The sequence below is a fragment of the Schistocerca nitens genome, chromosome 3, assembly GCF_023898315.1.
Source record: "Schistocerca nitens isolate TAMUIC-IGC-003100 chromosome 3, iqSchNite1.1, whole genome shotgun sequence".
NCBI lineage: Eukaryota > Metazoa > Arthropoda > Insecta > Orthoptera > Acrididae > Schistocerca > Schistocerca nitens.
In genome coordinates, this window is record NC_064616.1 from 156502317 (window position 1) to 156517906 (window position 15590).

General features: G+C 39.2%; 1 protein-coding gene and 1 non-coding gene across 3 annotated transcripts in view; one reads left to right on the forward strand and one right to left on the reverse strand.

Moving 5' to 3' along the window:
• Nucleotides 1–15590, forward strand: part of LOC126248099 (AP-3 complex subunit mu-1) — a 153343-nt gene that overhangs the window by 84829 nt on the left and 52924 nt on the right. For both annotated transcript variants that reach the window (XM_049948769.1, XM_049948770.1), the window contains one exon: nucleotides 3951–4110. In XM_049948769.1, the coding sequence (XP_049804726.1) occupies nucleotides 3951–4110 (160 nt within the window). The remainder of the gene's footprint in view (nucleotides 1–3950; nucleotides 4111–15590) is intronic.
• On the reverse strand, nucleotides 8519–8592 carry Trnat-ugu (transfer RNA threonine (anticodon UGU)). Its single transcript has one exon. It is a non-coding gene; the product is annotated as a tRNA-Thr (tRNA).

Here is a 15590-nt window from a genome sequence, read left to right on the forward strand (position 1 = left end):
AATTGATGCGTAATGAAATGTACTCCTTCCTGGAGACATACTTGGGTCAGAATTGTATCTTCTAGTCAAAAGCTGGAAATGGTGGCAGTGACATGTTCCTTCTCTCCTGCTAGTTTGGACAGATGGGCCACAATAAATTCCTGGGTGGTGGATAGCTGTTCAGCAGAAGCATCATGGGCTTGAGGACATCAGGTTGAACCATTTCTGTAAAAATGGAATTCTTAACATTATTTGAAATTCTCAGTTATCACCCTGAAAAAGAAATAGGGTTAGCAGCCAGAATGTGTTTCATAGTTCCATGCAAAAGTAATTTTAGTCTAATGGGTTGCCATAGGTTTGACAAGCACTTTCCATTTATGTTGTGCTAGCAACCTTGTTTTCCTTGTTGCCAATTATGTTATATTTTCTTTCCCATCACTAGTTATTATATCACTCTTTTTACCCATAATCAGGTGTAGCTTTTCTACTCACCACCAGTTTTGGCGTTTGCGCTTGTCACTGATTAAACATTGCCAGTTATGTTTCTCATCATTACCAGTTACGTTACTTTCACCAATTAACCTGGTGTCCAACATAAAGGTGACAGGAAGAGATTCTCCCTACCACAGAATGTAGTTGCCATTAATGAAGTGCCTCTCTTTGGTACCTGATTGTAACTGCTTGGTGCCACACAAGAGACTGGTCATGCCTTGGGGGCACCCTCTGTATGTATGACTTTGTACTGTGCTCAAACAACAGTCTGTCTCCTCATTAGTTCACCGATTGCCCATCTAATCCTCAACATTCTTATACAGCACCGTGCTTCAATAGCTTTTATTCTCCTTTCCATCACTACTGTACACTGTCCATATTTCACTGTAGTACAAGCCTGCATTCCAGACAAATACTTTCAGAAAAGACATCTTGACACTTCAGTTTAAATTTGATTTGAACACATCTCTCATTTTTAGAAACGCTTTCCTTGCTATTGCCAGTCTGCATTTTATACCCACTTTACTTCTTCCACTGTCACTTATTTTGCTGCTCAAATAGAGTACTTACCTGGTTTCTTTTTTTTTCACATTTCCTAATCTAATTCCCTCCCCATCACACAGTTTAATTTGACTACACTTCAGTACCCTCATTTTACTTTTGTCAAAGTTCATTTTATAATCTCTTTTCGAGACTCTATCCACTCTGTTCAGCTGATACTTAGAGTACTTTGTCATCTTACAGAATTATGCTGTTATTACTGAGCCTTGAAGTTTTTACGTCTTTTCCCTGAACTTTAATTCCTTTTCCATTTTCTCTTCAGTTTCTTTACTTCTTGCTCAGCACCATAACACTGGGAGTAGGCTACAAACCTATATAGCCCCTTCTCAATTGCTCCTTCCCTTTCACATCCACTGATTCTTACAAATGCAATTTGTTTTCTGTACACGTTGTAAATAAATTTTTGCTTATTTTTATCCATAATAACTTCAGAATACTGAATAGTGTGTTCCATCTAATATTTTCAAAACCTCTAAATCTACAAATTCTATAAATATGTATTTGCTTTTCTTCAAACTATCTTCTAAGATAAATCATAATGTTAGTATTGCTTCCTTCATTCCTGCATTTCCCCAGAGCATACTGTTGTTTTACCAGTAGCTCAGCTACAGTCAGTCATTTCATCCTTATGTAGACAACAGGTGTTACTTAACATCCAGAACCTAGTAACTTATGAGTCCATAATACTCACACCTTTCAGTATCTAATTGTTTAGATACTGTTGTTATTAGATTTTTGTGAAACCTGAGGAAATTTTGCCTCTCTCATCTGTCCCACATGCAAGATAGAACAGTTTTGTGAGGGTTGGTTTTCCCAAGAATGTCAATAATTCTGAGGGAGTGTCACCTACCCCAGGTGTCTTGTTTTGGCTGTCTTTAAGTGCTCTTTCAAATTCTTCTCGAGTAGTGCATCCTCATCTCATATCTGTCCCCTTCCTATTCCCTTCCTGTAATATTGTCTTTAAATATATTTCCTGTAAACAGCTCTTGTATATCCTGTCATCTCCATGACCTCCTTTCTTCACATAGTACTGGATTACCATCTGTGCTCTTGTGCTTCTCTTTTATCCAGAAGTTTAATCAATGTTCCTGTACATGACATACATCTTTCCTGTAGTCATTCATGCTTTTTTCTCTCTGTCAATATAATTGTCTGATGTATTTATTGCCTTCACATGTTTTTGTATTATCCAAAGAATTCTGCTGAGCCTTGTCTTATGGCCTATTTGATTCATTGCTGCCATCACTATATTATTCCTCAAAGCTACCTGTGGAATTTCTGTTATATTTCTTTTGCCTATTTCAGCCAGTTGTTGCCTAATATTGCTTTTGAAACTATCAACAACTTTTGGTGATTTCAACTCATCTAGGCCCCATCTACTTATTTTTTTTATTTTTTCTGCAATTTCTTTGGTTTTAATCCGCAGTGCATAACTATATATTATGTTCTGAGTTCACATTTGCTCCTTGAAATGTTTTGCAATTTACAGACTGATTTCAAAATCTCTGCCTTATCATTGTATGATACATATGAAACCTTCCAGTGTTTTTTTCCACATATTAAACCTTCTTTCATGATTCTTCAACCAGATTTTTACAATGATTAAATTTTGTTTTGCGAAAAATTTTAACAGGTTGCTTCCTCTTTCATTCCTACCTCTCAATCCATGTTCTCCTACCATGCCTCTTCTTTTTCATACTATTAAATTTCAGCCTTCTCATCACTGTTAAATTTTTGTCTCCTCTTTGCATAATTCCTTTTATTTCATCTTACATTGTTTCAATCTCTTCATCTCTTGAACTATTTGTGTGTGTGTGTGTGTGTGTGTGTGTAAAATTACTGTGGTGAGCCATGGTGTTGTGTGTATATTAGCTATGACACACACACACACACACACACACACACACACACACACACACACACACAGTCTCACTGTGTAAGTCTTCTGTGACTTAAGCAACTCATGTTGTGGTGTTGCTGAAAAAGAACCAAAAACAATTTTTCTGTGCTTTAGGAGGGCCTATGGACCACTCATTCATCACAAGCAGTTGAGTTGTTGTTAACCCTCAATTTTTATTTGTAATTTTCATCATGGAATTTCCATTAATTTACTATACTATCTGACTTGTTTGTGTTTGTTTAAGCTGTGTTTGTCCCTGTGACCACTTGTTGTTCCTCATCTTTCAGTTAATACTTAACTGTAATAACTTGGTGGTGGTGATGTAAAATAAATGGCAGGTATGAGTACAGAAGAAATTGAGATTCAGCTTGTGTAAATAATGAAGGAGGCATATTGATACTCCTACTGAATTCCAAACTTTGGAATGTAACAGTGCCATGAAGTAAATCCACATTTGTTAAAATCATTTTATCGGAAGAGTGGTTGAATTTGCTGGCTCTAATCATCTGCCAAGTGGACCGATACTTTTCATTACACCTGTAAAAATTAATGTATCTCGTTTTGTGACCATACAGCCAATGTTACTCTCCTTTCTTGCTTGTTTTGGCACATTAATTCCAAAACTCTGATAGCCAGATTATTGGCAATCTGCTAACTGCTCCAGTTTTAACTCATAACAAATGTTCTTGATATCTCATTAAGCAACTGATTCGCTCACCATATAGTGCACTAAAAAGTTTCAGTAAATAAAGACTTCACACATTGATGCTGTATTCTGAGCAACCTTACTCTGACAGCTGAACAAAAGAATACCGAAAGTGTCAGTAATAAACACCAATATTTAAAATTGGAGGTAATTAATTTCCGTTCCTCGTTTTAGTCTGTGCCTGTCATTCTTCTACCTTATAGGTTTTTTCGTAACCCATCATTCATTCACTGCAGTTTTTGTTACTATTCCTAAGTTATTGCTGCTAGACTGTGTTGAAAAGACCTTAATAATACATTTCTTCAATTTCAGTGTGAGTGCAACATTGCCTAGTGGTCAGTTATCAAATATCCCATGGCGAAGAACAGGTGTGAAGTACACAAATAATGAAGCGTACTTTGATGTGGTGGAGGAAGTGGATGCAATAATTGACAAGGCTGGTTCTACAGTGTTTGCAGAAATACAGGGATATGTAAGTAAATTTTTATTAATTTTGAATAATTGTAAACCACACAACTCTGTCTTGTGACCACAGTCTGTTTTACAATAAAATGTCTCTTTCATTCCATAAGTAATGTATTGATGTAAGTCTCACAAAATTTTTATTATTTAATCAAATGTTCATTGTAAATTTTGACTCACTTGATCTCGCATAGTCAGCTTTCTCTCACTCGAAATTCCACCTGTTGAAGTATTTCTCCTCTATTGGAACAATAAAGCAGCTAAGTATGTTATTCGTCTGCTCTAACAAAAGATGAAATCATTTATTTTACTCTCTTGTGCATGATATAAAGATCAAATTTCTATTTTCTGTTGAATCTCTGAGTGATTTTCCACCAGATGCTGATATAGTGCATTTATGTATATTAAATTTATTACTACAATATTGATACTATTATTAACTTGCAGCAGGATAATTTTCTATAAATTTTATGTAGATGAAATGGGGAAGTGAGGATTGTTCTTCAGTTCTTCAGCAAAGCATTGTACCACCATTTAAGAATTTAAATTGCCAATAAGATGCCATTTGTGTGGGGATTGATTAATTAAACTACTTTGGATGCTAAAGCCATGATTGATACACTGTTTTTTCCTACTGTAGTGACCCAGAGATGGGTACACATTATCAAGAGGTTGAGCAAAGAGTGAGGGTGAGTGGTCCTGTGTATGCCCAGAGACGTCAGTGATTCAGTATTATCTGTAATAGCTTTTGTTGATCGAGCACAGTTTACAAAGGTATAGTGGTCTTCAGTGCTGTATTTGGCTGGTGGTTGCAGGTGCATGTACTACAAACGAATGGTGATACATCATCAGTGAGCTATGATGTCACCTCCACCTCCACTGTTCTGGTTATGGTAGTGGGATGAGGAAGGTGCAGACCACCCAGATGTACTGCAGTTACCCAGTGCAGCTACCACTTCAACAGTCTCAAAGACAGCCTGTTGTGCACTCAGTTTAAGACTGCTTACTTTGGTCCAGGGCACCAGTTGTCGTCAAAACTAGGCCCCCAGTCGTCCACCAGGGATCGACCAATACTGCAGCAGATACTTGAGAGTCAACGAAGGGGCAGCACAGATATACCTCACCTGATCAATGTGAAGATGGCAGCTTGCAGTTAATCTGTGATGACTGAGCAGTGGACGGGGTTGGCTGCTCATTAGTCTTCTCATTCATTCATGATATGCCATTAAGCATTAGGCAGCAGGGGCAGACCAAACCAGTGGTTTGCATCAGGTTGGCTGCCTCTTGGTGTTGAAGTCAGCAAACAAGTAACAGGATGGTGAACATCAATCAGCATGTTTTGCTGATCAGGCTGTCATTCTCTCTGGTTCTACCAACACAGCAGAATGTGTTCTTGAGCTCCAAAAGCATCTCTATTTCACAGGTTGAGCCTGCATCTGTGACATAGTGGCTCTGGTTGCAGGAGTACATTTGTCCCCGTTCATGAAACATGTCATTGCTCCTTGTCTTGCTGTGGCAATTTCAACGATGATTGTGGATTGCTGAGTTTGGTTCTTCCTGTCTATATTTGACTTTTTTAGTCGTACTTGGTCAGTGAAGGTACATAGTATTATCTCACTGTGCCCTGTTGAGTAGCACAGTGTTGCTTGCATATCTGTCTGCCCTATTCCGTGGTAGGTTGCACTGGTGGTACACCATGTTGACATAGTGATTGATACACCAGCCCTGCACTAACTTAATCTGTTACAAGCTCGCCTGTCAGAACCTTAACAAAATTTTAAGCCTGCCCAGTAAAATTATTCTGCAGTGTAACATTCTTCCCCTATTTCAAAGAAAATCATCCCAAATTTTGCTTCTGCTTACCCTCTATGGCATTTTTTAGATCTACTTATGTAAATGTACACGGTGCAAAACTTTTTTGTTCTTGGGAACTGGCTTACACGGATTGTTTCCTAATTCTATATTATCATTCTAGAGTTTTGGCTTGATGAGCTCTCTTTCATGATTACGTTCAATTATCCTTATTTACTTCTCTCGAAAGTTATAATAATTTACAATTCCATTATTTCATGTCTTGTTCTATGCTAGTTAACTACTTGACAGGTGTCTAATATGTGGCTAATTCTGGATAATGAATACTCCTACATCTGATAAAAAAGTAAAATAAGCAAATTACTATCAGTAATAGGGCAAAACTACTGGTCATAATGTTTATAGTTACCACATTTCAGCGTCGGTTCTCCTGTAGTATTGTTGAATATGTTGGAACAATTGCTCCATGGAAATTTTGCCCTGCTGAGATACTATCAGTGTGTGTAAGGAATGTATGAGATTAGCATTCAGGGTATTGGTAAGATAAGTTAGATTTTGTGTTGGCAGTACCACAGACATTTTCTCTGGCCAATATAAAGTAGAGAGAGTGAATTGGAGTACAGTCATACCCTTGAGTTTAGCTGAGAGGCAGAAGTTTGTCACAGCTATCTCACAAGTTGAGCCATTCACCAAAATGCCACTATCACATAACTCAAACTATACTGTGCCCTGAAGTTTTCTTTCCCTATAGCAGTTCGTAGTTATGACCACTGGTGCAAAGACTAAGTATATCCAGTGTGTGTCTATCTTTTGAAAATGAGGCTGTGATGCAAATATTTCTGTCCATCATTCCATTGTCTTTGTTTCCCCAGAAACAGTTGCATTTTGCCTGTCAGTGCATCTCCATTTTTGTGGCTTAACAAATGATGATATTCTCCTTGAATACTCCTTGAGGTCACACAGAGCCATAAGAGAGTGAGCTTGTCCATGCTCAGACATAATTAACATATCTCGCATCTTTACTTGAACCATTCTTCCCATAACTGTCCATCTTACTGAATAAGGGTGAACTGTGTAATATCGATATGGCGTGTTCATCCCTACAACTGGTAGTCGAACTAACACGTTTAATTGTGCTCTATCCAGTTGCTCTGTTCACGTTTGCTATGTGGTAAAAAATTGCAAAGTGTTTCTCCGACACTTTTGCTTTATGCCATAGCTCTACAGGGAATTCTTCCTCCACTAGTTGCAACCCTTTTAAGAATTGTGGTGTCAGTAACACCGGACTTAATGGTTTGTTTGCCTTATGGTAAACTATTTTCTGTAGGGACCCATCTTCAATTCGTGCATCATTGAGTCTATGTGCCATTGCTCATAAAAAACTGGCTACTGCTCGTTTGCTGTATAGTAAGCTCAGTTGCTTTTGTATTTCTCCTAAAGTACTGTTCCCTTCATATCCTGGGTGTATTGGGGTAAACCCATGCTTAACTCACATACCGTCTTGGATCTGGTCATAACATCTTGCTCAAAGTTCGACAGTTGTGCTGTATGCCAATTTACTATAGCTTTGGTGGTTTATGCCAGTGTTTTCACTTGCCTAACTGTGTTATTCAGCTCCCAAATACCTTTGTTATCTGCTTTCCCAAATACTGTTTTTAATATTTTCCCTCCTGCTTTGAGCCACCTTCATTTCCTACAAATTAATATCTGTGGTACAGTGTCAGTGGTTTGTGTCAGTTGAGCTCTCAGTTTGCCCTATGACGTGCTCAATTCCTTGTATTTACCCTGTACCTCAGTGAGAACTTTGTTATCCTTCACTTCCTTATACAGCCCTACAAATGCTTATTGCAGTCTATGGACTGGTTTCTTACTTCCCACATGTCAGTGTTCAATCTAAATGTCCATTGGTGACTCATCTGCAATACATTTAATTGTCAAGAAAATAATAGACCTGCTTCCAACGGATGGACGCAAGCTTCATGCATTGCTTGTCCACTGGTGCTGTACAGACACATCAGGATTACCACAATCCATGCACTTGGTGATTCGTCACCTAGGAAAGGAACTCCTTTCATCCCCTCCCTCCTTCAAAAACATGTATATACAATAAAACAACTAAAAAGTAAGTGCCTATAATAGTACTATAACGACCCATAGTACAACTCCATATACATTTGACAAGAATAGAACAACTTGTAGATGTGGCACAGCTAAACATTACTACTATTTATCATGTGACCTTAATGCATAGGGTATGCTATGCACATCCTGCTTGTGTACTGGTACATACTTCCAAACTTTGCTAATTGTTTTCACACACACTGACTCCATCATTGGGACCTGTGAAAATGGGTCCACCATGCCTCGAAAAGGTTTTTCTCTATACATATGGAGAGACATTTGTCAGAAACTGTACTTTAATGTTAACCAGAGAATTCATCTCGATGGCCTGATAAGGATCCTGATACTTTGTCAAAAATATTTTCATCTTTCTCTTAGGTGTGTAAGGGGTTAATGACCAATACCATTGTGAAATGATAATTAAATGGACATCCTAGCTGCAAACAGGTGTTGATGTACTTCATTGGGGACACGTTGAAAATGTGTGCCCCGACCGGGACTCGAACCCGGGATCTTCTGCTTACATGGCAGACGCTCTATCCATCTGAGCCACCGAGGACACAGATGAATAGCGTGACTGCAGGGACTTATCCCTTGCACGCTCCCTGTGAGATCCACATTCCCAACATGTCAACACCACTACGTTCGCAGTGCACCTAATAGATGTTTGCCCATCATACTCATTACTCGTGGCAGATTAATCTACCAAGTCCCGTACGAGTTCGGGCATAGCGTGTGCGTTCGCACAAGAAGGTCAATGGCCGGGAAGCCATATTTTAACTATATATGACGGTAGTATCTGTTCCCGAAAGTTAAAATATGGCTTCCCGGCCATTGACCTTCTTGTGCGAACGCACACGCTATGCCCGAACTCGTACGGGACTTGGTAGATTAATCTGCCACGAGTAATGAGTATGATGGGCAAACATCTATTAGGCGCACTGCGAACGTAGTGGTGTTGACATGTTGGGAATGTGGATCTCACGGGGAGCGTGCAAGGGATAAGTCCCTGCAGTCGCACTATTCATCTGTGTCCTCGGTGGCTCAGATGGATAGAGCATCTGCCATGTAAGCAGGAGATCCCGGGTTCGAGTCCCGGTCGGGGCACACATTTTCAGCATGTCCCCAATGAAGTACATCAACGCCTGTTTGCAGCTAGGGTGTCCATTTAATTATCATTTCATTTCTAGCAAGCTGCTTGGTCATCCACGGTAACTGTTCTTTCGGGAACAGATACTACCGTCATATACAATACCATTGTGACCGACTCCATATTATTGTAGTTTCACATGCTGTTTGAACTTTCCTGTCTCTTCAAAGCATTAGTACTGGCTCACCTTACTTTCTGCCAATTTTAGCAAATTTCTTAACTGATTCACAGTTTGGTCCTAACTTAGGAATCATGGTATCAAAGAGGGATGCCATTTTTCTACTGTACACCACCTTGGAAGGCAACAGACCTGAATCAGTATGCATTTCAGTATTATAAGTTCAAACTACATACCGCAGATACCATATTTACCTGGGTATAAGACACCTGTGATTATAAGAAGACCCCTTTTTTTTCAACAGGCTTCTTGAGGATTTTTTTTACTTACTTATTCTGACTAATCAAAATTACAAACCATTTTATCCAGATACAGTATCTGCCAAAAAAGTTAACATTACACCTATTCTAAATTTATGCCATATATTGTCTACACTTTGATCATCTTCTATACATCTGACTTACCTGTACACTTAGCAATCTGGGTCAGGTCACACATGGTTAATGAGAGCAATAAAAGGACATGGCAGGTGTTCCTGGACTGTATAAATCTTTCCACTTGTTCTGCAAAAGTAAGGTAAGCCGTCAGGAGGATTTCTGGTAAACTAAGTTGTTTAACAATAGCAGCAGTGCTGAAATGGGGGTGTTTCCAAAACACCCAGACATTGCTTAGATAAGAACAGAGCATTTTGCAATGACTATTGCCACTGCCAGCCAGGATCTGGCATTTTGCCACTACTGTAAAACAGTAGAGAGGAACAAGTTGCACTTAAAATCTGACACTTATGAATCTTACTATTATCCTTTCTCCATGTGGGAGCTGGAATCAGCACTGTCTGAGATTCATGATACTGTACCCGGTCACAACCAAATTCGGTACGGCATGCTTCGAGATTTACCAACAGCGTCAAAGGAAATTCTCTCTGACTGTTTTAATTTGATGTGGCAGACAGGTCACGTCCCCAGCTCGTGGAAAGAGGTGATATTAATACATCTCCCCAAAACAGGAAAAGACTGCACATGCCCCAGTAGTTATGGGAATGTCACCTTAACGAGCTGTGTCAGAAAGACTCTGTAATGAATGGTTAACCATCATCTGGTTTGGTTGTTGGAGACCAGGCAACTCCTTAACCACTTACAGTATGTATTCTGGAGATTTTGATCCAATGTCAAGAACATGACTGCTAGAGGTGGCTACCCAACAGGCTGTCCTTTGTAAACGTCATTGTATCAGTGTATTGTTTGACACCAGTAAAGTGTACTACAGTACTTGCTCTTGGGTCGTCTTGAGCAGGAGAATGGTGTTGCCTCAGAGCAATGTTTTAAGTGTTATCCTCTTTTCCATAGTCTTAATAGTATCAAATCTAATGTATGGAGTCTTGTATAATGTTCCATATTTGTGGAAGATCTTGCATTTTTCTGTTCCTCCTCCAGTATTGCAACGACGACTCATCAGTTGTAACTTACAGTGCAGATGTTAGAGAAGTGGCCTGCAGAGATGGATTTTCTGTTTTCTGCAGGTAAGTGTGTGTGTGTGTGTGTGTGTGTGTGTGTGTGTGTGTGTGTGTGTGTGGTTTTTCATTTTAATCATTCCCGTTGTACTTTTAATTCACCTAACTTCGTTGTGAGGGACACCACTCTACATTTCAGAGGCTTTATGACATTTCTGAACTTTTTTTTAACACCAAACTGTGGTGGTTACCACACTTGAGCAACCTGAAAGCCAGGACGCAGAAGGCACTGAACATCTTAGAGTACCTTAGCCAGGGCTTGAAGATCAGACACAGTACATCTACTCCAGTTTTATTATGCTTTTGTGCGATCGCGGTTAGACTGTGGGTCACAGTGTATGGATCGGTGAGACCGTCATATCTGAAGATCATTGACGCTATCCACCATGAGGGAATTAGGCTGGCCACTGGTGCTGACGGGACCAGCCCCATATCCCAACACAAGGGGGCTCACAGCTCTTTCATGAGTTGTGCCTAACCTACAAGGGAATCCGCAGAGTAAAAAATCCGTGCAATTGCGCATTTATTTATGTATTTATGACTTTGGAATAACTTTTTTGTGTTGTTGCTTATGACAGCTTTGTATGTTGATTTTAAGTTCTGGATTCATATGTTTTACAGTTTATTTTCACTTCTGCATAATCTTGCATTGATAGTATCAAACTCATATACTGTGAAATTTCAAACATTTGTGAGTATTGTGATAAACTTGTACTGTTATCATTAGTTTTAGGCTTAAAATTATTTGTGCTCCTTTAAACTTTTTGAGAACACTAGGCATGCCCTGTTTCAAAACAATCATTCTCTTATTTTATTGTAAAATTATGTAAGAAACTGTTATTGTTGAGAATGTTTGGACTCTTACAGAACTATGTTTTTGAAAATTTTCAAAAGTTGTGAGAGCTGTGGATAACTTACTTCATAACCGATCAGCATTTGTGATTCAGAGTGACTGCCAAAGAATAGATCACCCGAAATTTTAGTGTACATTAGTGTAAGTAAACATACATTTTTGAGAATTTTTGGAAGTTTCCATTGTCTTGTGCATAAACTAATTGGCATTCATGATTTAGTTACTGTTATAACTAACTTATTGTGTTACATTTAGTTTTCCTTTTCAGGAGAAGTATATATTATTTACATTTTCATAAATTAACTCTATTTTCAAGTTTGTTAATGACAATAATTAACCTCAAAAAGTTTTAGGAAGCCAGTAATTTTTACTACAGGTTTTTCTATTGCCTTAATAGAAATCTCGTTTGGTGTATTTGCTTCACTTCTTATAGGGAATTAGCAATTTTTTTGGCCCAATAGATATAAAAGATAATCAGCAGGCTTAATTTAAAGTTATTTGTTCACTGTCCTGTAATACATCATACCAACCAAAATGCAGCCCCATTGTGACTGCTGTTCTCGAACACCGGATGAGTTGGTTGATGTTCATAAGCAGGTGGAAATCTCCATGACTACTGTCAAATGATTGGCAGCTGCTGTGAATGTTTGTGTTGGAAGAGTTCCCAAAAGTCTTTTTACCTGTGATACCTTAAGTACTACCCTTTCTGGTGGATCCTATCTCCTCTGCAGGAAGTGCAGGATCTGTCATTACTCATCCACTTGACTACAAGTGATTTGTCAATAGCAGATCCAGGCGTCCTATACAGAGTACACACGCACCAGGGCGAATTCAGGGTGTTATGCCAGTCTCCCTAAAAAATGAGTTCTAGGTGTTATCTGTCACTGAAACTGAGCCAGTAGGATTCAATTCACCTGTTTTTGGGGAAGTCAGTGGTAATTATAGTGAGATCCTCTCCTATGAATGCAGAATCTGTAGTAGAAATAAGTTAATAGAGGAGCAAGAGCATAAGATCTGTGCCCTTCAGGTGCAGTTACAATGCTCAAAGGAGGAACTAGATACGTTGAGGAAGGTGAAGGGTCATGGGGAATGGGAAATGGCAGTTGGCAAGAAGGCAGCTAGGAAGAGGAGGTATTCAGACAGTTATACTTTGTGTATACGCAATAGATTTGGCCAGCTGTCGGAGTTGAGTGGAGAGGAGCTTCGTGTAGCTGTAGATGTAGGAAACATGCAGCAGTCCTCAGCAATTAGGAGGCCTAGGTTAGTTGCAAACTCTAACAGAAAGGAGGAGGTTCTGCTGTTAGGTAGTTCACACAATAGAGGTGTGGCCCAGCAGTTGCAGAAAGTGTTGGGGAGTGAGTACCAGGTCACCAGCATTGTGAAGCCTAGTGCAGGGTTATCTCAAGTGACTGACAGCATAGGGGAGCTATGTAGGAATTTTATGGAGGAGGATCAGGTAGTGATAGTGAGTGGAGCAGGGAACAGTCTTGATAGGGACGGTGAATGTGATGTAGGTGGTGACCTGGTAAAGATATCTTCTCAAACTGGTGGCACTAATGTACATTTCGTGCAACTGTTTCAGCATCATGATCGGCCTCATCTTAATGCAGCTCTTAGGCCCATTAACATGGGGCTGGGGAGGGCCATGGGTCACATCTCCGTGGTGCCAGTTGAGTCTATCAGTAGATCAGGATTCACTAGGCATGGCCTGCACCTCAATAGGTATGGGAAGGGGAAGTTGGCAAACTTATAGGTGGTGATGGTGGTGGGATCACTCATGGAAAAATCCCTGTATTCCACACATTGTATGTATTCATTATTTACTTCCAAGTTGTTGTAATCTGGGTTTTTGTTTATGTAAAAGTTCACAGTGCTTGGTTCCTTTATATTAAGTGTGACTTTATTGCTTATAGCCCACCTTTATACTCTGCTTAATGTGTCTTCAGCTTTCTCTCTTGATGCTTCTGGTGATTTGTCAATGATCAGTACATTAGTAATCTACAAACAGTATCCTTTCCCAATGCTTGATACTTTGTGGGAAGTCCCACTTTGGCCTGTGGTATGCCTATATTTATGTATTTAAAGGTCAGAAGTATGTTTTACAATATATTTAGTGCTATTTGATATGTGTGTAATTTCACTCAGTTGTACTTTATTTCCTAGGTATGACTAGCACCACTTCCTTATTACCCCACTCATTCCCAGTTCCTCTCGCTTATTTAACAGTAGTTTTTGTCCGACTGTGTCAAATGCTTTAATCACAGTGAGGAAGTTATCTTTTGTAGAGTTCCCTTTACCTGATGCTTCTAGGACATGTTTTTTTTTAAATATGCTTTTGCCAGTTCAGTGCCTTTTTCCTGATCAGAAACTGAACTGGTCATTGGAAAGGAGGTTATATTTACTAAAATAGTTCATAAGTGTATCTTGCACAACAGTTTTTTTATTTTTGCAAACCAAAAGAGTTTCATCTGTTCGTCTTTACATCATTCCATACTAACTCCATGGGGTTGATACTGCTCCTTACTGATTTCATCTTCTACATATGTAGGAGTGGTTGGCTTATTTTCTTTAAGAAGTGAATATCAAAGAAGGTTTATCATACATCGGTAGTAATATTTCACACCTGTAACCACTGTCTGATAACTTCTTTGTGACCATTTATGGTTGGGGCTTTGTTCAGTATTACTGAATGCTAGGGAGCATTGTCCATCACAGTTGTTGGTTATAGGAAAGGCAAGTGCTTGACTTCATTTTATTGGGAGAGTTTTGGAAAAGTGTAACTCATCTATAAAGGGGACTGTGTATAGAACACTAGTGCAACCCATTCTTGAGTACTGTTCGGATCTTTGGGATCCCCACCAGGTCGGATTATAGGAAAACGTCGAATCAATTCAGAGTTGAGCTGCTGAATTTGCTACCGATAGGTTCAATCAGTATGCAAGTATAATGGAGATACTTCATGAACTCAAATAGGAATCACTGGAGGTGAGACAGTGTTCATTCCAAAAGGCATTACTGCCCAAATTTAGAGAACTGGCATTTGAGGCCGACTACAAAGTGGTTCTATGCCGCCAACGTACATTTCGTGTAGCAACCATGAAAATAAGATGTGAGAAATTAGGGCTCATGTGGAGGCTTTTAGACAGTCATTTTTCCCCTGCTCTGTTTACGAGTGGAACTTAAGAGGAAATGACTAGTAGTGGTACTAGGTACCCTCCACCATGCACCATCCAGTGATTTTTGGAGTATGGATTGAGAGGTAGGCAGGAAATTGTTCTAAAAGGTTCCTGAACCACTCAAAAAACCATGTATGACCCATGTCTTCATGGTAATCAACTGTCTTTTTGGACTGAAAAACTAAAAGTACATCAGGTACACAACTACTGGAAGAGTCTGCATAGACCACAGTTAATCTAGCTCCTCTTCTTGTTGGCTGATGATCTCTACTGCTTAGAGTGCCTTCCATCCAGCATTTACTGGCAGTTTCCCCCAGCTTTAACCCACATTTTGTGTAGCCATATTATCAAATGAATGTCTTTGCTCAATATTTTGTGCAAGAAAATGCTTAGGGCCTTAACAATATTTGCCTTTTCTAACATGACTATGCATCAGTCTAGTGTTTTTTTTAACCCATACCTTACAGCACAAGTTTTAGTGACTTTTCCCACCCCCGAAAAGTTTACTTTCACTTAATGACAAAAATAACTTTGCTATGGTAGGACACTCCCCCCTGCTGCAGCAAGCATAAACATGACTGTGAATTTCATCAGTCTGGTAACAATCTAAGTCACTGGTAGAGTGAGGCTTCTTTTTCTTCTTTACAGGAGTCAGTAAAAATATGTTATTTGATCCAGGCGGCACGTAATTGTCACAGCTCATGTCTGCATGTTTCAACTTTTGCAGTAATACTGCCTCACTTACTACTG